Source organism: Pantherophis guttatus, chromosome 2 (genome assembly GCF_059756535.1).
Source record: "Pantherophis guttatus breed Tessera chromosome 2, ASM5975653v1, whole genome shotgun sequence".
NCBI classification, from domain to species: domain Eukaryota; kingdom Metazoa; phylum Chordata; class Lepidosauria; order Squamata; family Colubridae; genus Pantherophis; species Pantherophis guttatus.
Window position 1 is genome coordinate 254,927,021 of NC_142064.1, and position 24,392 is coordinate 254,951,412.

A 24,392-nucleotide genomic window follows, 5' to 3' on the forward strand; every position below is an offset into this window, starting at 1 on the left:
AAATGACCCAGACTTCATCTGTTGATCTATCTTTCAGGCTAATACAATAGCACTTATATATCGCTTCATAGTGCCTTACAGCCCTTTCTAAGCAGTTTATCGAGTCAACGTGTTGCCCCTAACAATTTGGGTCCTCATTTTACTGACCTCGGAAGAATGGAAGGCTGAATCAACCTTGAGCCGGTCAGGGTCAAACTACTGGTAGTGAGCTGAATTAGCCTGCAATACTGCATTCTAACCACTGCGCCACCACTGCTCTTAATGCTCTGAAAATCAAAATAAAAGGGAGAGTGAAACCAGAAAAATAAAGATGGAATTTGAAAAAGAGCAGGTTCTGGAGCATTGGAGTGAGCCACAGTGGCACAGTGATTGGAATCCAGTACTGCAGGCTAATTCTGCTGACTGACTGACTGACTGCAATTTGGCGGATCAAATCTCGCCAGACTCAAGGTTGACTCAGCCTTCGATCCTTCCAAGGTGGGTAAAATGAGGACCCAGATTGTTGGGGGCAATATGCTGGCTCTGTAAACTGCTTAGAGAGGGCTGTAAAGCACTGTGAAGCGGTATATAAGTCTAGTGCTATTGCTATTTCAGAAGGCTCAGCTGAGTGGGAGATAGGGTTACGGCTTGGGATGCTGCCAACTGCTCAAAGATCCCCTACCTTATGTAAGAAGTAAATACGCACTTCCCCCCCCAAGAATGAAATATTTTGGGGAATATCAAAAGAGGCAGAATATTATATTTCCCCAAAGTAGAAATGGGGAAACATGCTCTTAAAGGCAGAAAGTAGCCCCAGTTTTCTGCATAGTAAGACAGCCCCTAGCAGATGCCTGAATTCTTTAGAGATGATTATTTTTTGCCCATTCAGGAAGACTGGGCCAATCTATTCACAAACAAAACACCTTCAGCTCCAGTTGATAAGATTAAGAATTTGCATTCCGCCACCCAAACTCTAAGGACAGGACCTAATAATAGGATTAACCCACCACCATTGAAATAGCAAAAGATACAAAAGCCTCTTCATTGCACAATCCCCAAAACAATCAAAATTTTAAAGTCACAGAAACCTATAAAGATCCATCCACTCCTTCAGCCAATTTGTCAGCTGTCCCAGAACTACTTGTTGTTGTTGGTTCTGCTCATCAATAAACAGAGTCCTTCTTTCCAATCAGCCTCCATTTTATTTTTATTTTTAAAAAAATATTTTTATTAAACAATTTTTTTTAAAAAAAAACAAAAACAGATATACATCTTCTTTTCAACATCTTCACATCAGTGATCCATATTTTTACATTTTCCCTTTCTTATCTTAATATATCTTTTATACATATATTTCTAGTATATCATATATATACTCTTATATTCTATCATTCTAGTTATTTTATTTACATTTAACATAAACATGTACCTCATTTCCTTTCCACAATTTTTATATCTTCCCATTTATTTCTATATTTCCCCACCTAACTTAACCATTATTTAGTCTTCCTTTGTCCCCCTTTTCCCCCCCTTTCCTCCAACCATTTATACCATTTCTCCCAGACTAAGTAATATTCTGTTTCATCTTTTTCTTGTACCTCCTTCATGAACTTATCCATTTCTGTACACTCCACAATTTTTCTAATCACATTGTCTTCTGATGGTATGTCATTCTTTTTCCAGTTTTGGGCGAAAACTATTTGTGCTGCTGTAATTATGTGAATGATTAACTATCTTATTTCTTTTTCATATGGCCCAGTAATTATTCCCAGTAGGGAAAGTTTCTGGCTCATTTTATATAATATGTTCCTTCTTGGTGTTTACATTTCCAACATAACGGAAGCCTCCATTTTATTTCTAGCACCTCTCTCCCAGATTGGAACCAGACGAAATTTTTCTTCCTACACTTGTTACTAATTTAACACCTGCAGTGATTCATTTAATTATTGTGGCAAGAAAAATGGTAAAATGGAGCAAAACTCACTTAAAAAATGTCTCGCTTGGCAACAGAAAACTTGGTCTCAGTTGTGGTCATAAGTTGAGGACCACCTGTATCCATTTCAGGAAAGGAGGAGAAAATGATAACTATATATATACATGGGTAATAGAAAATGTACACATGAATATTCACAATTAGCAAACCTCAAATTACTTTCCCATCCACCCACTTTTACTGTTCTCAGGAAAGAGTTATTGTCTTAATAATAAAAAGAAATGTATCAGTTGTCATAGAAGTTTTGATAAGGATATCGAAAAGCAAGGCCTCAATTAACACACTTTCCTCCTATGCTTCTATCTTGCTAAGATGTCCCAAGAATTAGTTTTCCTCACAACCCTTAGGACTGTGGAATTATTCTTCCGGTTATCTTTTCATTCATCTGTCGATTCTTGCAAGAGATCCACACCAGACCAAAAACCTGAGTTCTGTGGTTGCTTAGGAAAGAACTGGGGATGCACAATAATTTGAACGATTTAATTCAGAATGATTTCTTTCTTATTTCAAAGTAAAAAAATGTTTCTTTAAAAAAAAGGGGGGGTGGGGCTTCATGGCCACTGAAATATTCTTCAAATGAAGAAGGCTGAAATAATCGTTTTTAAAAAGAGCTTTCCTGAAGATCGTGTCAGCTGCCACCTTATGTTTGCTTGTACTTGGGGGACAGACTGCCATGAATTGTGGAGAGGGAGGAGGGAGGAAGGCAAGGGGGAAAGCGAAAGTTAAGTTTCAGAAGCAGGGAGGAAAGTAGGGAAACGAAAGTTAAGTTCTGCATCTCCTGCCTGCATATCTTCCTGTACACAACTGGCCATTACAAAAACATTTTACCTGAACTTGATTGGTTGCACGGGGTGGGTGATGGGAGGGGAAGATTAAACATAGGGTTTTTGGCATGCGATGCTCCGTTCTGGCTACGCCTTTCCTGCAACGCCCTTCTCATAAAGCCCTGATGTTCTCAACAGATGGAGCCGAGGATGGTTTTTATTTAGAGGTTTAAGTGGCGGCAGGTCTGACACATTGAAGAGTTCCCCTGCCCTGCAGCGGCCTGTGAGAATCACCTGGAGGAAGAGGAGGAAGAGACGCAGCCCAGACAACGGTGAGATAAGAAATTCCTGTGTGCAAAATAGAAATGCAATTGGAGAAAATGTCTCCAATTTTCTCCTTCCTGGTTTAGTTTAGGATGAAGGCAGGAAGCGCCTTCAGACTCTGTTTCTGTAACCCTGTAAGAAAAGTAGTTTTAGTGTTTTTGTGACTTTGGTGTTCAAGGTGGATCTGTCCGGGATGGCAGACACCCCTTCGCCTCAGACTTCCAGTACTTGAAGGCAGTGGTGGGATTCAAGTAACTGAACAATCGATTCTCTGCACTAATGATTTCTTCCAACAACCAGTTTACCAAACTGCTCAGAAAGTTAACAACTGGCTCTCCCGAAGTGGTGCGAACTGGCTGAATCCCACCACTGCTTGAGGGGCTGTACAAGAGAGGGTTGACTTATTCTCCAGAGCAGGACAAAAAGTAACAGATGGAAACTTGTCAAAGGAGAGATCCAACCTAGAATTAAGGAGAAAATTCCTGACAGTGAGAACAACTAACCAGTGAAATGCTTGCCTTTCTAAAAGTTGTGGGTGCTCCATCACTAGAGGTTTTAAAGAAGAAATAGGGCAGCCATTTGTCTGGAATTGTAGAGGGCCGTGATGGCGAACCTGTGGAATGCAGAGCCATATCTGTGGGCGCGCAAGCGTTGCCTTAGCTCAGCTCCAGCATGCATGTGTGTGCAGGTCAGCAAATTTTCAGGGCCTCTGGGCCCACCGAAAATCGGGAAATGGGCTGTTTCCGGCCTCCGTAGGACATCCTGGGGGTGGGAGAGGCCGTTTTCACCCTCCCCAGGCTCCAAGAAACCCTCTGGAGCCTGGGGAGGATGAAAAATGGGCCTTCCGGGCCAATAGTGAAATCCTCCGCAGATCACCACCGGTTCACTGCCAGCACATGTGGCTGCATGCCAAACACGCGCTGCACATGCACATACACAATACATGCTAAATGCATGCTTCGCACAGAAAAAGAAGACTTCACTAGGTAAGTAGAACAGCGAGGGGTGGAACAGCTATGCCGCGCGACTTAGCTTCGCTAGAAAGCAGGATTTTTTTTTATTATTATGATTTTTGCTTTAATTTATATGCCGCCCTTCTCCGGAGACTCAGGGCAGCTTACAATGCGTTAAGCAATAGCCTTCATTCTTTTGTATTTTTTATACAAAGTCAGCTTATTGCCCCCACAATCTGGGTCCTCATTTCACCTACCTTAGAAAGGATGGAAGGCTGAGTCAACCTTGAGCCTGGCGGGATTCGAACTTGCAGTAATTGCAAGCAGCAGTTGTTAATAACAGTGCTTAGTCCACTGTACTACAGGCTCTTTCCTGCTTTCTAGCAAATATAAGCTGCACGACACAGCTGATCACTGGAAATACCGGTTTGGCTGAACCCATAGCTTTTTTTAACTACTGGTTCCCCTGAACTGGTAGTTTTAATCACTTGCCTGAACCAGGACGAACTGCTAGCGTTTTACCTCTGTTCCGGGCCCACCGGTAACCTTTTTGCCATCATGTGCTAAAAGGGGGGGAGCACTGGGGGGAGTCTCCGGGGGGGCTCACGTGCGCATGCATGGGGGGCAGGGCCCGGGGGCATTAAATTATGGATGTGAGCACAAGCGTACGTGACACACACACCCCACACTCCTCCCCCTGCGCTTTTGGCACGCAACAACAAAAAGGTTCGCCATCACTGGTATAGGGTCTTCTGTTTGGGCAGGGGGTTGGACTAGAACACCTCGAAGGTCCCTTCTAACCCTATTATACTATGTTCACTTCACAGGCAGAAATAGAAGCTGTTCTAACTTGGGAAACCTGTTAGGCTCTCTTTGATCAACCAACATGGCTTCAGTACGGGAAGTGTCCAGTTTCACTGAAGACCTGCTGTGCCCCATTTGCCTCTGCCTCTTTCGCAAGCCCCACATACTGGAGTGCGGCCACAGCTTCTGCGCTCCCTGCCTGGAGCCCTGCATCCCCACTGGGGAAAGTAGCGGGCTCTGCCCCCAGTGCCGGCACCCCTTCACTTTGCGCCACATGAACCGAGCCCTCTGCAGCTTGGCCGAGAAGGCCCGGCTTCTGAAGCTGGATGAAAGGGCTCAGCTGAGCGGCTCCGGTGTCTGGTTCTTCTGTGAGGAACACGAGGAGCCTCTCAAGCTCTTCTGCAGCCAAGATGAGGAGTGCGTTTGCGTCATCTGCCGGGACTTGCCTCGGCACCAGGGACACAACTTCCTGCCCATCAGAAACGCAGTTCAGATCTATCAGGTGAGAACTGGACCTGGGAGGAGAAAGAAGGTGGCCTCTGGTTGAAGAACAGTCACTCAGTCTCTCCCTCTCCCTCTCTCTGTCTCTTTTTCTCTCATCTCTCTTTCAATTTGTGAAATTTATCTCACCGTGGGGCTACTCGAGACAGCTTATTTTGCATGCCAAGATAAAATACAAGTAGGGTTCATATCATATATGAATCATAATAAGTGTCATAATAAACAAGGACACTGAAACGAAGCTTTTGAAACCTCCCAAATATTTACCAGTAAACATAAGCTAGATTTCCACTCTGAAGCGCATGGAGAAACACTAATGTTATACTGAATCTGTATCTCGCATATATGCAATTAATTTCCCACTTCCTGAAGAGTCACTATTTGATCTATGAACCACTAGGAGGCTGGAAAGGGCAAGAGTTTTGGGATCTGCTGCTGGCATCTTCTGGCATCTGGATTTGTTTACCTGTTGGATGACTTCTATTTGGAGGAAGGTTTAGTTCTGAGAATTGTTTGGGAGTGAAACATTAATTTAAGGCAGTGGTGGGATTCAGCCAGTTCCCACCACTTTGGGAGAACCGGTTGTTAACTTTCTCAGCAGTTTGGAAAACTGGTTGTTGGAAGAAATCATTAGGGCAGAGAACCGGTTGTTAAATTACTTGAATCCCACCACTGGCTTAAGGACATTATATGAGGAGCAGCATCATTGGGAAAGGAATTTCCCTCCAGGGCTTACAAGAAAAACATACTGTTGGAAGAAATGTCCTTCTGGGTTCAGTTCCAAGTGGGAAGAAAGACACTGGAAACATGGAGGCTGCTTGGAAGGATGGTTTAATGGTGAAGCAGAGCCACCAAGCACGTGTGATTCTGGGTAGATGACCAAATGGAGTGGAGAGTGAGATATATTTATACCCTCTCTTGGGCCTTGCAAGAAATGCATCCTATTGGTTGCCAGACTCCCAGGGGGCTGGAAACATGGAGGCTGCTTGGAAAGCTGGTTTAATGGAGCAGACCATTAAGCTCATGGTCCTGGTGCAATAGAGAGTAGATAATGAGTGCTATTTATAGCCTCTCTTGGGCTTTGAACTTGAGCTTCCTGTTCCTGTGGTAAGGGCAGGTATTCTATTGGCTGTCAGGCTCCCAGGAGGCTATGCGGGGCTCACAGCTAACCTTCTAGGCTGTCTGTGTCCCAGGCCTGGTTGAATCTTGCTGGGTGATGATGTAATGAAGGGGCTTTGGGCACTTCCTATTATGGCTTAATGGCTTTCTCCTGGTTTGGATCTTGAGGGAGGATTAATCCTATCACCCTGGTGCTGAAGGCCTTTTGTCTTGTAAATAGGATGGCCCAGTCTTTCTGGGGCTATTAACAAAGGTGGGGGCTGCTTTCCAAGAGCATGTTTCTCCTTTATTCATCCAGGGAGGTATAATATTCTACCTTTTTAATATTTCTTAGAATAGTTCATTCTACTTGGAGTGGGGTGTGTGCTAACTTTCTACAATACCTTTCAATTACACTTTCAGTTGCATTAGCTAAGCCATTATGGACTAGTCAGTTTCAAGGCACTGTCTAGATCAGCGTTTGTCAATCTTAGCAACTTTAAGATGTGTGGACTTCAACTCCCAGAATTCCCAGTTGGTAAAGTTGAGAAACACCGGTCTAGGTTGATCAATTGGTTGATTATGCACCATCATTTGTTTAATGACTGTTCAAAGTTACAATGGCACTGAAAAAAGTGACTTATGACTGTTTTTACAGTTATGACCATCGCAGCATCCCTATGGTCACGTGATTTACATTTGGATGCTTGGCAAGTGGTTCATATTAAGGAACAGCTGCAATGTCCCAGGGTCACGTGATCTACTTTTGTGATCTTCTGACAAGCAAAGTCAACGGGGAAACCATGTTCACTTAACAACCGTGTTACTCATTGAACAACTGCAGTGATTCACTTAACGGCTGTAGCAAGAAAGGTCGTAAAATGGGACAAAATTTATGTAACAAATTTCTCACTTAGCGAGAGAGAGGGAGAGAGAGAGGGAGACTGACTCTACAAAAATTCCATAAGAAAAACATTAAATAAATACCGGGGAACATAAAAATTAATATATTGCTAACTAAATCTATCATTGTATAAAACACTCTTAACTGCTATTAATGCTAATTAGGGCTGGTTGGGGGACAGACGTCTGACGGAACCTGGCTGGAGGTATAAAATTGTCCTGGAGTCAGTCAAATGCTGGCGTTCATTTTATGTGGGATCAGAACTTTCTCTTCTTTCAGGACCGGCTGAAGGCATCTCTGGAGCCTCTTGAGGAAGGTCTCAGGCGGTTGAAAAGGAGCCAGTGCCACCAGCAGGAGAACATTATCGAATTAAAGGTGCAGCTGGGAAGTGGTGAGGGTTGGGACTTCCTGTTTAATGCTAAACCGAGTGTATCTTCTCTCTCTTCATCCCAGCAACTATTGCTTTCGATGCTACCATTTGCGGCTCATTAATTTAATATTAGGTGTTTCATAGTCAGCATTTAATCCAGGCTCCTGCAATTCAGTCCAAGGAAAAGAAAACCTACCTGCTTATTTGATTTGCATTCAAATCAACAATAAATGAATAAATATGGTGTAGTGTGGCATTCAAGTCACCAAAGTTGTCAACCATGCATTTTTCAGGATATTCCATTCTGTTCCCTTTTCCCCCAGGATTCTCAATTTAGTTTTAAACATTTAGAAGCACTGTGGTGGCTCTAAGATATGGACACTCTTACAATTAGAACTTTGTGTACCGATAGAAGGGAATATTTGTAGCTCAAGTTTGAAGGGTGGGGTCCCTGGTGCTTTCTGAACTTGCTTGTTTTCTTGGAGATGTTTCGCTTCGCAACTAGCTAACATTATCTATTCTAGAAGGGAGTGGGATTTGCACTCCATTCTAGCACTGATGATATTACCTACTTTGGTAATGAAATGTCTACAAGAAAAACAATCAAGCTCGGAGAACAGCAGGGACCCCACAGAATTCTCTTTGTGTGCATGTATGTACATCTGTGTGTATATGTGTGCTATCACTACATTATAATAAAAAAGGCCAAAAAAAATGAATTTGCTGGTATTGCTTAGGTAATCATTATAGTGGCATCGATTGATTGATTGATTGATTATGAGTTACCTGACAGTGAAATGGCACACAAGTATAAAAAATACATAAAATAAATTATATGCTATCAAGTAGTTCTCAAATCCGAGCAAAACGGAGTTTCTCCATGACGATTTATCCCTAACTTGGTTTTTCAGATCTTCTAATGGTGTCCCCATTGCCACTATGTCCACCATCTTTGGTTTTGTTCTTCCTCATCTTCTCTTTCTTTCCATTTTTCCTAGTATTAAGAGTCTCCTTCAGAAAGTTAAGTCTTTGCATCACATGCCCGAAGTAGGATGTTTTGAATCATTAGTGCTTCAAATAAGAACTCAAATGAGTTGATTTGTTTGATGGTCCACTTATTTATTTCTTTATCGCTATGCAAGGTATTCTCAGGAGTCTACCCCAAAACCAACACCATTGTGGACAGGTGATCATTTCTGTTTGACCAAACCACAACCTTTTGCTGTGCCCCGTCTATGTTTTTCCAGACCTGCTCCAAATCCTTGTCTGATCATATCTCTGAAGAGTTTATGAAGATGCACCAGCTGCTGAACGACAGAGAGCTGGCTATAAAACAGGCCTTAGAAAACCAGAGAGAAAAGAACTTGGCTCAGATGGAAACCAAGTTAAAGGAACTGGACTGCAAGTTGGCTTCACATTCAGAAACTGTGTGCCGTGTACAGGCCAGCCTTGAATGCAAAGACCACATTAGTTTCCTTAAGGTAAGGAGGACTGGGGGCTGTGGGGTTTTCTTGGGAAGGAGAAAATTGCTGGGTGCCTAGATTGCACCAAACCATTGTTAGAAGGATAATTCAGGGTTCCAACTTGAACTGGGGCTGCACAAGGATAAATAAAAATGAGGGAAAAAGAAATATTTATTCCTAAAAACAAAACAATTTGCTTTTAGGGGCAGTCTGTAGAGAAATGGGGTACAGCAAACTTTATAGGAGATTATCCGGGATGTAGAAGTGTTTACGTGTTTATGTGTATGTATGTGTGTGTGTGTATGTGTGAACATACAGTTCTGCTGGGAGACTTACTGTAATTTAATTATCCCTATTTGTGTATGCAGACCTTATCCTTTGATACATGGATTAGGCCTGGGTAATTTATTTCAGGGTTTTAGGAACTTTGCTAATTTAATTAAGTTGGAGACAATGATTCTCAGACCATTGTGGATTCTGTTAATATTTTTAAAGGAAACAGTATAAAGAATAAAATATATTTGAATATAAAACTTCTCGCCCCAAGATTTGTTCAATTAGGGTTTGTCACGACTGACAAAATCTCTGTGTGTTTTTTTTTAAATCTTTATAAACCACCTAGAATCACTGAGAGTAGTTGGGTGGTGGCCAAATCCATTTTCTTAAACAAATAAGTAAGAACTGATTTCCTGTAACAATTGCTAGATTCCACAGTGTTTGTTTATATAAAAGAGAGATCGATCAGTACAGTATATGCGCTTTATATCACCTTGGGTTTTCAGTGGCATCTCAAGCACTCTGACTCTACAATCCTCAATTTTTGTTTCTTCTATATTTGTTGTGATAGCATTTCACCGGGATTTTTTTTCTGATAATTTAAACTAGGACATGATCTACTGAGAGCAAAAATTTGTTGTGCACCATTAAAATGCAGAACGCTTTGGCAGGAAAGTGGGTGATAATCCACGGAAAGAATTATTTTCACTGTTATCTCACGTTTTTTTTTTCTTTCTTTCTTTCTTTCTTTCTTTCTTTCTTTCTTTCTTTCTTTCTTTCTTTCTTTTCCTTCCTTCCTTCCTTCCTTCCTTCCTTCCTTCCTTCCTTCCTTCCTTCCTTCCTTCCTTCCTTCCCCCTCCCACAGGAGGCAAAAGAGTTGCTAGAGAGGTAAGTAGTGTTTCTCTTTTCTTATATATCAAATTACAGCCAAAGTTAGGACCAACATTTCCTTTCATAAGCAAGGTGGTTGTTAAATGTTGCCCCCAACCTTTTTTTTGGCCACCGTTGTTAAGTGAATCAGTGCAGTCGTTAAGCCAATCCAGCTTCCCCCATTGACTTTGCTTGCTCCATGCCAGCTTGGAAAGTTGCAAATGGCTGTCATGTGACACCCCCCCCCCCAATGCGGCAACTATCGTAAATGCAGGCGGCTTGTCAAGCACCTGTATCTTGATCACGACCAACAGCTGTAACTGTGAGGACCGTTTGTAAATCACTCCTTTCAGCGTTGTTCTAACTTCAGTGTCTCATTGAAGTCCAAGACTATCTATATAATAAATACATGAAAGGAAGAAAAACATGAGCCAACAAGGAAGGCATCACGTTACATTAGTTTGCCTCCTCACTGTAGGCATAATGGGCTTGGTTCGTGTCAGGAGCACCTGTGGTGGCCCAAGCGGGGCTGGGGGGATCCACTTTTGTTAGTAGTTTGTTTTGCTGCCAGCGAAAACGGAGCTTGGGGGGTCCCGCGCAGCCCTACGTGAAACGTATTGGACAATTATCTGAGGAACGACGCTGAGGTGATCTGCAGCTCACAGGTAACATTTAATATGAGGAATCATCGTAACTAACAGGCAACGCTAACTCCAAAAGAACCGTGAACCTTGGCTTGACAGCTCTTATATACTAGCTGTCAAGCGGCTAGCCAATCTGTGAACAGAACATTAGTCTTTACCCGCTAGGGGGCCTGCTCCCTGGAGCAGACTCAATACACTACACCACGGGCTCCATTTTCGGCTGTGATGGCCACCCGCAGCCCCCTGCCAGCGAAAAGGGTCACCATGCGCGGCCCTCCCAAGCTCCGTTTTCACTGGCAGAGGCACCGCGGGCCAGTCCTTCGCTGTTTCTAGGGAAGCCCCATGGGCCAGAGCTGAGCACCCCGCGGGCCGGTATATTACTTTGCCTCCTCACCGTAGGCATGACTTCCTCTTCCACCTTTCAGAAGCTGCTGGATTTGCCAAAATGAGTAGGTGAAGCTCCTCCATGCAGTACGTGGAAGGGAAGATGGCTACTTGTTTACTTCCATTAAAAAAAACCTCTGCTACAATTATAAAGTTGGCTCCTCTTCCTTCTTGGGAGTAGAGGCAAAGGAAGGTTGATTTGGCCACAAAAAGTTTAATTGGGATGGAAAATGGTCTTCTGGCCCTTTGACTCCTTCCCAAATCACTTCTAAAATCTCTGTAAAACTACAAAAAGAAAAAGTGGAGATTTTCCTGAGTCAGTCTTCCCTTCTGATGATGAGGTGGGCATTTTCTTGGCAATAGTATGGCCATCACCACCTCCTGGTTTTTGCAGCTTCCCTGGGAAGTATTCATCAGATCTGAATCTACTTTCCCCCAGTATTTTCCATGTTTTTTCCCCTTAGTGCAAAAAATCCATTAAAGAGGCATAATAATAATAATAATAATAATAATAATAATAATAATAATAATAATAATAATAATAATAATAATAAGGCAGCATCATTGTTTTTTGATCAGAAGTGCTCAGATACCTCTCTGTAGAAGGACCCGATCTGATTCCTCTAGGCTTGATAGATAGAGCCATGGTGGCGCAGTGGTTAGAATGCAGTATTGCAGGCTATTTCTGCTGACTGCCGGCTGCCTGCAATTTGGAGTTCGAATCTCACCAGGCTCAAGGTTGACCCAGCCTTCCATCCTTCCGCGATCGGTAAAATGAGGATCCAGATTATTTGGGGGCCATATGCTGACTCTGTAAACTGCTTAGAGAGGGCTGTAAAGTCTTAAGTGCTATTGCTATTGGGGCAGGTTTATTCTAAAATGGCTGATCCTTGGGATGCTCTTCTCCTACAGGGTCCGTAAGGAACAAGAAGGTCCGGATGAACGCGAACTAGATGCACTGGTAGGAGAAGATGGGCTGGAGGCCAGCACTGAAGACACAGGTGAGTGTGATAATGAGACTGATGAAGCTGTTTATGAGGGAGAAGAACAGGAAGAAGAGGAAAAGGAGGAGGAGGAGGAGGAAGAAGAAGAGACAGCAAAGGAAGAAGAAGAGGAGAAGGAAGAGGAGGAGGAAGAAGAAGAGACAGCAGAGGAAGAAGAGGAGGAGGAAGAAGAAGAGACAGCAGAGGAAGAAGAAGAGGAGAAAGAAGAGGAGGAAGAAGATGGAGTGGTGGCTGTAGATTTGAACCTGGGCGAGTTTAAAGGACCTCTGCAATTCTACACCTGGAAGGAGCTCCTGGGTGAGCTACATCCAGGTGAGTTGAGGTTTTAGACCAAATGTACAGGTTATTGGTTTATTACTTTTATATCCTATTTTTTTGTGCAGAAGTTCAAGGCTATGTACTCCAGCAATAACCCTGTAATGTGATGATGAAGATGATGATGATGGTGTTATCCATTCAGTCATGTCCAACCCTTGGTGATTTCTATCGGCCAGTTCTCTCCACACCTTCCAATCTTGCACTGCTTCTCTGAGTTCTTCTATGCTCTGGCTGTTGTCCAGCTTTGATGGTGTCAAGTGTTCTTGATGGCCTGGTTTCCATTTACCACTAACTCTTCCAAATATAATTGCTTAACTGCTCTAATTAGTCCCCGGAGAAGGGCGGCATATAAATCAAAATTAAATTAAAAAAAAATTACCCCATTATATATAATGACATCATAATGTAGTTTGGGCTAAAAGAGAGAAAGGAATCTTCAGACATGTTGAGGATGGCTAATATTCACATTCATTTGTGTCTAATTTCTTTCTGGGCCACTTTATACTGGAATAGCCGGCTGCACAAGTCTGTTCTTGTTCATTCTGAATTCTTTCCATCTTCCCTCTCCAGTCCCTGCAAGCATCACTTTGGACTCCAACTCAGCTCATCCCAGCTTGGTCCTTGTGGAAAAAGCCACCGGGGTCGAGTTCAGTCCTGACCAACAGATCTGGCAAGAAAAGCTGGAGACCTTCACTTCCACCCCGTGTGTGGTGGGACGGAAGGGCATTACCACTGGCCGCTTCTACTGGGAGGTCGATGTCAAGGGCAGCAACGATTGGATAGTGGGGATGGCCAAAAAGTCTGTGAAGCGCAAGAAGCAGCTGAATTTTCTGCCCAAGGAAGGGGTGTGGGCTATTGAGCTGAAGGCGGGAGAATACCAAGTTCTGAGTGAGCCCCGTACGCCCCTCTCGGTCTGCGGGAAGATGGAGAAAGTTGGGGTCTATCTGGACTTTGAAGGGGGGCAGCTCTCTTTTTACAACAGCAGCAGCATGACCCACCTCTACACCTTCCAAGCGTGCTTCCAACCTGCCCTTTCTAAGCGTGCTTCCATGCTGCCCTTTCTCAGCACTCAAAGCAACTGTACCCTCGGTGTGTGGGGTCTGGAGCTTTGAGATCTTAGCTCAGGGTGTAGCATTGGAAAGAACAGCCTAGTGAAAGTTGAAAACATCGAGGTGTGTTAGGATGGCTATTTTAAGAGAAAGTCTATGCTATTCCCTCTGTGCAAGCAATCGCTCCAAGATTTGAAACTGGTCTGACCTGACTATTGTGGTCCATGATGGATGTTCTAGGTGCAGAGAGTAAGTGTAGCTTTCAAGTTGACTTTCTATTTCCCACGTTTAACTTCCTTGACCCATTGACCGTAGTGAGGATAGAGGTTGCCTCTGTCCACTGCAAGAATCTCTGCCTCTGCAAGATTTTTTACCTGCTTTCAATGCATTCCACTGCAGGCAAAAACAATGAAGGCAAGCCATATTTCCTGCCCTTGGTTGGGAAGGCCTTAGTAGAGATGTTCCAATATTCCAATACTGAGTTGTGTTTGTATTTGTAACAAATGATGGTTTTCCTCATCGCCCTATAATTCTATAGGGCATTGCACATCAAAACAACTAGAGACAAGGACAATTGTTTTCCTCCAATGCCATCATCATGCTAAACAACTAATTCCCATAACACTGTCTTATGCCCTGGGATCCCAAACCATCCATTGGAGCTGTATTACTATTATCCTTCTCAACTTTCCTATTTTCCTATTCCTTTAGCATCTTATGACTATAACTTCGTTGTTTATATCTCATGGTTTATACTGACTTCAGGAAAGAAGTCCATGCTGAAAATGATGGTTTGTATTGATTGCTTTTATTTAGTATCCTATTATGATTTATGTTGATTGCTTATTTTGTATGCTATGATGATCGCTCAGGGTTGTTATCTTATGATTTATGATGATTGTATTTTATGATTATAATCATGATTATCACTTGTTGCTTATATGTACACTGAGAACTTATGCACTGGAGACAAATTCCTTGTGTGTCTAATCACACTTGGCCAATAAAGAATTCTATTCTATTCTATTCTATTCTATTCTATTCTATTCTATTCTATTCTATTCTAGTCTAGTCTAGTCTAGTCTAGTCTAGTCTAGTCTAGTCTAGTCTAGTCTAGTCCAGTCCAGTCCAGTCCAGTCCAGTCCAGTCCTAGGCTAGGCTAGGCTAGGCTTATGTATAATTATGTATACATAACCTAGAAAATTGAAGTCAATCTTGGTATAGAATGAAAGATCTGGACAAATGGAAAAATATGGAGTGGGACTGAAAGGAACATAGAATTCCTACCAAGCTAATAACATCCTCTTGATTTTACTGCCTGAATATAAGTTGGTGAAAAACGAGGTCTTTGAGAGCAGAGAAATTAGGTCCTTTGGGTCAAAGCAAATAGCAACGTTGGAGCATCAGGGTTGCCTCCACCATGTGGGCCATCAGACTGATGAAAGCAGAGGTTTCCTGGGCAAGATCCTCCCCTTTTGCACATCCCTGTGATACCCTGATGCTCATAGAGAAAAGGATGGAGCTTCCTCACATCCTATCGTGTGTCCCAAGTTACCTCTGGGGGATCCTTCTGACTCTTACCAGTTCAGAATTGAAACATGGCAGCCTCTTGCTCTGCCTGATCTTCCGGATTAATGCTCCAGGCAGAGTCCCTGTTCAGCCTTGGCCCACCCAGCAAATCAATGAAGGCAAAGCCAACTACTCTTCACTCACCATCTCATTACTCTCATCTGCAAGGTGGAAGCTAAAAAGAATTGTGCACGGATGCTAGAAGAGGTGGAGCACTATGAAGGGTTTGAAGGACTTGTCCAGGGGTCTTCAACCTTGGCCACTCTAAGACTCGAGCACTTCAGTTCCCAGAATTCTCCATCCAGCATGGTGGAGCTGGAGGGCAATCAGCAGAGTGGCGGCCACATGGGAGACTAGAGAACAGGGGAATTGACCAGCGGAGCCAAGAGACAAAGAGCTGAGCGGCACAGCCAAGAGTGGGACAACTAATTGACGGATCCAGAGGGTGTTCAGATTAGTGGCGGGTGGACTGGCAGGTGGCAAAGGCAACATAAGGGAATAGAATAATGAGGTCTGAGGGGTGCCGAACAGACCGGCAGTTAACAGAGGATGGGACTAAGACAGTGGAAGAGCTCAAGTGCTTGGGTGCAGAAGAGACCTGGACACTTGCAGCCCCATTAGGGGAAGTCCACAAATTTTACAGTTGCCAAAGTTGGAGGACCCTTAACCAGACAATGCTTAGGTTTTGTTTAAAAAAAACAATTGAGTCTTCCAGTCCTAGAGGGGATGTTTGAAAGCTGAACTCCATTCACACAAGAGGCCGTAGGGTTAAACTCTTGGGTGTGAAGACACACATAAGGCCTGCAGCTGAAGCTCTTGTTCTTCTTCCTTCCTTCCCTTCCCCTTTACAGTGAATGTAGTTCTGGGTGCAGACACAGTCCATCCTGACTGCCTTAAAATCTCCAAAGATCGAAAAAGCGTCGAAGGACTTAAGCCAGTTAAAGGAATAAACAATGTCCCAGACTGCAAGAGATTTGAATATAATCCTTATGTCCTTGGCTGTCAGAAGTTCTCATCAGGGCGACATTTCTGGGACATTATTGTAGGAGATACAACAGGATGGGGTATAGCAGGGGTGAAATCCAGTAGGTTCTAACAGGTTCTGGAGAACCGGTAGCAGAAATATTGAGCAGTTCGGAGAACCTGTAGCGGAAATTTTGAGCAGTTCGGAGAACCTGTAGCAGAAATTTTGAGCAGTTCAGAGAACCGGTAGCGGAAATTTTGAGCAGTTCGGAGAACTGGCAGCGGAAATTTTGAGTAGTTCTAAGAACTGGCAAATACCACTGTCGAGTCCTACTGGAGCTCGCCATCGATGGGGGGTATGGGAGAGGAAGGAGCGGAGATAAGCAGCCGCAGCGAACACACAATCAGTTCCTGGATAGCGATGATTGATGACGTTGCCGGGCTCTCCGATTCTGCTGTCCCTGCTGCTCTGGAGCTCGCAGCTGTTACTGTTAAGGGAATGGGGGGTGCTTGATTGATAATCACCACAGCTGTTACTGTTAAGGGAGTGAGGGGTGCTTGATTGATAATCACCGGATGTATGTTTAAGGGGCTGAGTCGGCTTGTCGTTCGTTCAGAACTGCGATAGTAAATAATCACCAGTAACGCACAGAGAATCAGGGTTTACTTTGGCAATGGTAAGCTCGCAATCAGAAGTAAAGTACAAGTCGGTGTTTTGGTTCAAAGTCAGCACTGGGTGTAACCACACCACAGCGCTATTTAACAAATAGCTCCTGGTAGGGGGGGCCGCCTGTCGAGTCCTACTGGAGCTCGCCATCGATGGGGGGTATGGGTGCACCTCGATATTGGGGAGCACACCAAAACCATTCAGTTTATTATAGTGGAGAAAATGTTAGATGTATGTTTAAGGGGCTGAGTTTGGTTAAATAGCGCTGTGGTGTGGTTACACCCAGCGCTGACTTTGAACCAAAACACCGACTTGTACTTTACTTTTGATTGCGAGCTTACCATTGCCAAAGTAAACCCTGATTCTCTGTGCGTTACTGGTGATTATTTACTATCGCAGTTCTGAACGAACGACAAGCCGAGAACCACCTCTGGCTGGCCCCAGAGTGGGGTGGGAATGGAAATTTTGCAATATCCTTCCCCCAGGAGTGGGGAGAGAATGGGGATTTTGCAGTATCCTTCCCCTGCCACGCCCACCAAGCCACACCACGCCCACCAAGCCACGCCCACAGAACTGGTAGTAAAAAAAATTGGATTTCACCACTGGGGTGTAGGGGTTGCCAGCAAGCCAGTGAACTTAACAAATGTTGATGTGCAGACCAGACACAGGCAGATTGGGGAATGGAAAGAGAAATACATGGCCATTTCTCCATCAGAAGGTTCTGACCTGGTCCTGATTGAGAGGCCCACGAGGATCTGCCTCTGTCTCAACTGCGAAGAGGGGCAAGTGAATTTTTTTTTGATATCAGAACCGCAGCTCTGCTTCATACAGAAATGGAAACAAATAAATAATAAATAAAATATATTCTCAGATGCTTCCTTGGTTGGAGACACCCTTCTGCGCTATTTCTTTTGGCGTGATGGTGCCTAGATGATGCTCCCCTCAAAGAAGGGACCTCCATAGGCAAAACTTTGGAAAAATCCCTATTTGCCAAGCCTGAAAGCCTTTAAAGCAAAGGTTCCTTAGCTTTTTGCTACTACACCTTGCTTTATTGTGTATTCTATGCCACACCGAGTTGCTTGCAGTTGTGTAGACTTGGAAATAGAAGGAATGGGTCAGTCAATATGAGATTGCCTTTCTACTTTAGAGTGACATTAGTCTTATGCTGTTTGAAAGCAAACAAATCAGTGATTATTCAGTATAATACATAGAAAGAGAGGACGCACAGAAGACAGTAGACAAAAAAAACCCCATACCATTTGTTATCAAGATAGGAGATGTGAGCACCTGTCTCAAGCCAAAAGTCCAATAGAATTGTTAATTGAATTGAAATGATAAAGAAATACATTATTAAATAAATACATTATTTGAGAAGATGCCCAATAACACTCTTTTCCCCTTTTTGCTTTGATCCCCTCTGCCTTTTATTGAGTAACTGTAAAAGAAGAAGCCAATCTACTGTGGTGGTTAAGAAATCAAGCTAGAAACTCTGAGTTCTCATCCTGTGTAGGAAGAAATATCCTTCTGGGTTCAGCTCCAAGTGGGGAAAAAGACACTGGAAACATGGAGACTGCTTGGAAAGATGGTTTAATGGTGGACAGGATCACATGGCTTGAGTTCCTGAACAGAAAAGGGGGCAAGACGCAGTGAGTCCCCGGGTTTTATGCTCTCTCTGGCTTTGAACTTCCTGGGGCCTAGAAAGAGTATCCTGATTGGTTGTCAGACTCCCACGGGGTGGGGGTCTTAGCTAGCCTTGCTGGCTGATGTAATCTTCCCAGGTGCCACGTGGTGAGTTTCTGTTGCAAAATGCACTGCATTTTGGGCCTGGAAGCCTGTACCACCCTAGAAGGGAAAATGGGGTGGGGGGGCTGTGCGACATCCCCCGTGCCCCGTTTTGGGTCTGGAAGGCCTTCTGCACCACCGTGGAAGCCACCGGCCAGTTCGCTCTCACAGAGAGGGACTCTTCAGGGTGCCGTCGGTCAAATTATGTTGACTGGCGACTCCCAGGGGGAGAGCCTTCTCTGTGAGGGCTCCCGCCCTTTGGAATGAATTACCCCCAGAGATACGTAGGATCTCCGACCTCCATACCTTTCGTCGTGCCCTCAAGACCCTGCTATTCCATCAGGCGGGGCTGACTATTTAAATGAATTTTAATTAGGTATTTTAATTTTGGAGTTTTTAACTAAATTGGGCCAAATTGTTTAATATTTTTAAATTTTAAATTTATGGTGTTTTGTGTTTTTACTTAGGCTGTGCACCGCCCTGAGTCCTGCGGGAGAAGGGCGGTATAAAAATATGATTAAATAAATAAAATAATAAATAAACGGGGCACGCGGGAGAACTCCTGGGAGTGGAGGGGTGGGGCGGGGCCAGCTAGAGGTGGGATTAGCTGGTTCTCCGAACTGGTAAAAAACTTAACCGGTTCGCCTGAATCGGTGTGAACCAGCTGCAGCCCACCTCTGCACATGACGTATCGCAACTTCCCCCCCCCTTTGCTAAACCAGGGGTGGGCGTGGCCAGCACGTTTGGCCTGTGGGCTGTGAGTTTGACACCTCTGTGTTATGGTGTCACATGGTGCATGAAAGGAATGGTGCTTGTGCGGCAACATCCTGAGGCTATTTTCTTCATTTTGACAAAAATGATGGATCTTGCAGGTGCATAGGCTGGTATTTATTGTGTGCATTTGATTTCCTTTCAATAAGATGTTGCTTGTCCCTCAAAATAAAACCAGCAATCCTAAGCATCTAATGCCCTTGTTGAAATAAAGAAAGCAAATACTGTAGTTTTTTTTAAAAAAGGCACTATAAAATAGTAAAAAGTAACAAACCAAGATCAGTGAGAGAATAACTGGTCTTACTAAAAGACGCAATAGCCCAAATGTGATGAAACTATTAAACTGTGTTTAATTCTTTAACCGAATAAGCAAGTGAGAATATCCATCGATAAATCAAACTACAATGTTTTGTTCACTATTTCATTGAACATAAACATACACAGGTAGTCTTTGACTTATGGCCACAACTGAGCCCAAAATCTATATAGCTATGTGAAATATTTGTTAAGCGAGTTTTGCCCCATTTTATGACCTTTCTTGCTACAGTTGTTAAGTGAATCACTGCAGTCACTAAGTTAATAAGATGGCTATTAAGAGAATCTGGCTTCCCCATTAACTTTGCTCGTCAGAAGATCACAAAAGCAGATCACATGAGCCCAGGACACTGTAACCGTCATAACTATGAACCAGTTGGCAAGCATCCAAATTTTGATCACGTGACCATAGGTTTACTACAAAGGTTGAAGTATGGGAAATGGTCATAAATCACTTTTTAAAAAGAAACTAGAAAACATATACAGGTAGTCCACCACTTACAACAGTTCGTTTAGTGACCAAAGTTACAACACTGAAAAAAGTGACTTATGATCATTTTTGACACTTATGACCAGGGGTAGGATTCAGCTGGTTCAGACCGGTTTGGGAAAACCGAATGTTAATTTTAATCTGGTTCGCTGAACCGGTTGTTCCAAAGACTGGCTGACCCCACCCACCCTGCCCCACCCCTCCCAGGAGTCTCCACGCAGCCCGTTTTGGATGCCAAGTAAGTGCAGGGTGTGGACAGAGGCTCTGGGAGGGCAAAAAACGGGCCTACCTGAAGTACCGGAAGTCTGGAAATGGGCCTGTTTCTGGCCTCCAGAGCCAGGGGGAGGTCGTTTTGGCTCTCCTGGAGGCTCCAGAAAAGCCTCCAGAACCTGGGAAGGGCGAAAAACAGGCGTACCAGAAGTACCGGAAGTCCAGAAACGGGCCCTTTTCCGGCCTCTGTGGAAGACTGTTTTCGCCCTCCTGGAGGCTCAAGGGAAGCCTCCGGAGCTTGGGGAGGGCAAAAATGTCCCCCCTCAATGGTGCAGGAGGCTGAGTAGGCCACGCCCCCATGGCCACACCCACTCAGCAACCGGGCAGAGAACCGGTTGCTGAAATTTTTCAATTCCACCCCTGCTTATGACCATTGCAGCATCCCCAGGGTCACGTGATTTACATACGGATACTTGACAACTGACTCACATTTAGGATGGTTGCAGTGTCCTGGAGTCTTGTGCAAAGACATTGAGGACATCAGATTCACTTAACAACATGTTACTATTTTAACAGCTGCAGTGATTCAGTAAACAAATGTGACAAGAAAGGTCGTAAAATGGGGCAAAACTCAAAAAATTTCTCACTTACCAACATAAATTTTGGGCTCAGTTATGATCAGACGTTGAGGATAATAGCCAAGTAATTATAACTCAGTGATCCATTTGTGGGGGTTATAATTGCCAGATTATATCGCCAGATTATAACTCAAATACTTTGGCCACCTAATGAGAAGGAAGGACTCACTGGAGAAGAGCCAAATGCTGGGAACGATTGAGGGCAAAAGAAGGAGGGGACGACAGAGAACAAGATGGCTGAATGGAGTCACTGAAGCAGACGGCGTGAGCTTAAATGGACTCTGACGGATGGTAGAGGACAGGAAGGCCTGGAGGAACATTGTCCATGGGGTTGTGATGGGTCGGACATGACTTCGCAACTAACAACAACAACAACAAATAATTGCTAGAGCTGCCCTGTTCCTCCCTCCAAGATACTGGATTCATATGAACTTGCTTTCTTCTTCTGGGCCGACCGTTCTCAGGTAAGTCTCTGAAGCATCCCTATTTGCAGGCAGAACGGCTCTCATCTCCTTTTCGATGGTCTCAGCTCTGGCCTCCAAACTTCTCTCAAACTCAGCTTTCTTCTGCAAGACCAGCTCCTTCACGGCGTTCCGCGCTGCGTCGCAGCCTTCAGCCAACGCAGCTCGTTCGGCAGCTAAACTTGGCTCCTCGGCTTCCATGGCAAGCAGGTGCCCTAAGTTGCTCACCCGCTCCATCAGGTACTTCTCCGACACCATGGTGTACGTCTCTGAAATCATGGCGACCAGCTGAGCCACACTGGAGGCATTGAAAATATGTCCGTAAACCAGGTCAGCCATGAAAGCTTTGGATGAGTAGCTGGAGACCTTCTGGGCACCATCCACGGTGTCGGCAAATTCTTTCACGCTCCACACCAGGCAGGTCTCGATTAAGTTGGAGATCATTTGGAAAAACCTCACCATTTTTTCCCACTGCTCCTTTACCCGACTGAGGGCCTCTAAGCCCTTTATGAGCATTTTCCTGGCCGTGTCAAAATCCACTTCCTTAACCTGGTACCCTCTCATAGCGCAGAGGATCTCGGTCAATTCTTCATTCTGCTTCTTGAAATTTTCAAAGCTTCTTTGATACTCCTCTCTGGTGGCCTTCAGAGCCTCTCGGCTCTGCTGGACTTTAAGACGGGCATTTTCCACTCCTGGGTTTCTCACTTCCCCCATCTTGGACACGTTGGGGGGTTTGGGCGAAAACGCCGGAGACCGAGTGTATATTTTGCTGTAGGAGTCAAATTCTGAAGCCTTCTTATGGAGTTGATGTATACCATCCAGCAAACTCTTCCCCACTTTCCCAATGCTACCCACGGATACGGCTATTTGCTCCAACTGTTGACAAATATCCAGGGCAGCTTGGCAAATCTCCTGGGCCTTGGCTTTGGGGTCACACTCATCCTCTTTTGCAATAGAGTCTCTCAGCCTTTGCAAATTCTTCTTCACCCACTCTGTTTTGATCTCCCCACTCTTTTCATCGAGAATCAAGGAGGTCTTAAGGCCTCCATGGTCATCCAAGAGGTTCCTCAAGCTAGTAGCAAAAGTCAAAAGCTCGGCTGACTTTGAACATATGATGCTGGCTGAGATGAAAGGAATCATCCTTGTCAGTCCTTCACCTCCACCCATCTCGGCTGCTTCTCCGAGACTCTTCTGCTTCCCTGCTAGCATCCGGCTAAACTCAACTGAAAAAGTCCCCAGGGTCTGGGTGAGAGTAGTGACCAGTTCCATTCCTACCGCATCCCACCCTGTAGGGATGGAGTCCATGGCTTCTTTATACTGTTGAAAAGACTCTTCCACTTGCTCCTTCATCTGATGATGGTACCGTTCGGCCATCTCCTTGGCTTCCTTGGCTGACTTTTCTCGGATCTTGGCTTGTTCCAGAGCTATCTGCACTTCCTTCAGCTCCTTCTCGTAGCCCCGCTTGGCATTGAGACAAGCCTCCAGGAGTTCTTGGATGAGGTGGATCACTTCTGTGAATTTGGCCCTGACCGACTTGGCCAGCCCGCCGCATTTCTCCGTCACTGCCTGGAGGTTTTTGAGCTGATTAGGAAGCAAAGCCGTGACAACCTCCGCCTCCTGGATGAGAGTCCGTACAATTGTTTTCATCTGTTCTGGGATGCTGCTCGCTAACAGTCTAATCTGATCCATGTTGACGTGGGCTTCATTGAAGGCGGTCCAGCCTCGGTTGCTGACTTGGCACAGGGAGGCTTTGAAGGATTCTGGATACTTGAGGTGCTGGAAGCCTCCCTCAGGAGGTAACAAGTTGATGGAGAAATCCCCCTGTCCTGTTGAGATGAAGATCAGCTCCCCTAGGATAGCAATGGAGATGGGTGCTGGCATGAGAAACTCCTCCCAGTTGGCATAAGGCTTCATGAGAAGCTCCGTTTCTCTCCGTACATCTTGCCCTCTGCTAAGGGTCTCTATGGCTTTGACCACCTCATCTGATTGTCCTGCTGACGCCATAGTGGATAGCCTGCAAAGAAAAATGGACACCACTCTTAACAAAGGTGTTTATAGGTAGTCCTCGGCTTACGATCGGTCACTTAACAAGTCTATGTTATGATGGAGCAGTGATCGCTAACCTTTTTGCCATCACATGACAGTAGCGGGGGGGGGGGTCGCATGTGTGCATGTCCACACCCATAATTCTATGCCCCCCGCCCCCACGCATGCACACACGACCTCCCCACTTCCCCCACTCCTGGCACGCAATGCCCTGGTAGGCCCGTTTTTCTCTCTCACCAGGCTCTACAGCCTTTCTAGGAGTCTGGAGAGGGCAGAAACAGCCTTCCTCACCTCCCCAGAGCCCCTCTGGAGGCCGGAAACGGCCTGTTTGCCAACTTCCGGTGGGACCGGAAGGCCTGTTTTTTGCTGTCCTCAGGCTCCAGAGCCTCTCTAGGAGTCTGGGGAGGGTGAAAACGGCCTTCCCCACCTGCCCCCCAGAGGCCCTCAGTCCCACAGTCATTTTGGACACTTGGCAAGCAACCTTTATGGTTGTTTGCAGCTTCCCAGTCACATGACCACAATTTGTGACATTTCCTCCCAGTTTCCAATGTTTACTTCTGGTTTCTGGCGAAAAAATTCTCATTAGGGAAATTTAATTTATTTAACAATCATGGCGTTTGGTTAATGACCGCCGTAAAAATATTTTTTAAAAAACCTGATCCAGTCACATACTGTCTCAATTTATGACCGCAACAACTTATCATTTATTTCCAGGCTTAATTACGGTTGTTAGTCGAGGATTACTTGTAAAAGAATGATCCAATTGCCCCAGGGAGATACAA

General features: G+C 44.7%; 2 protein-coding genes across 3 annotated transcripts; one reads left to right on the top strand and one right to left on the bottom strand.

Moving 5' to 3' along the window:
* The first annotated feature begins 2,857 nt into the window (after positions 1–2,857).
* Positions 2,858–14,724, top strand: LOC132711540 (zinc-binding protein A33-like). Of its 2 annotated transcripts, none has more exons than XM_087888128.1 (7): positions 2,858–3,068; positions 4,841–5,319; positions 7,600–7,695; positions 8,938–9,171; positions 10,295–10,317; positions 12,240–12,643; positions 13,220–14,724. In XM_087888128.1, exons 2-7 carry the CDS (start codon positions 4,900–4,902, stop codon positions 13,759–13,761), a joined length of 1,719 nt encoding a protein of 572 aa, XP_087744254.1. In that variant the 5' UTR covers positions 2,858–3,068; positions 4,841–4,899; the 3' UTR covers positions 13,762–14,724. The 2 variants fall into 2 exon arrangements, with proteins under 2 accessions (XP_087744254.1, XP_087744255.1); XM_087888129.1 differs by having other exon boundaries at positions 2,895–3,068; positions 12,240–12,328.
* A 3,746-nt stretch (positions 14,725–18,470) lies between these two features.
* On the bottom strand, positions 18,471–23,652 carry LOC148115608 (uncharacterized). The gene has a single exon (XM_087888114.1). The coding sequence runs from the start codon at positions 23,566–23,568 to the stop codon at positions 21,526–21,528; it is 2,043 nt and encodes a 680-aa protein (XP_087744240.1). The 5' UTR covers positions 23,569–23,652; the 3' UTR covers positions 18,471–21,525.
* Positions 23,653–24,392: the final 740 nt, after the last annotated feature.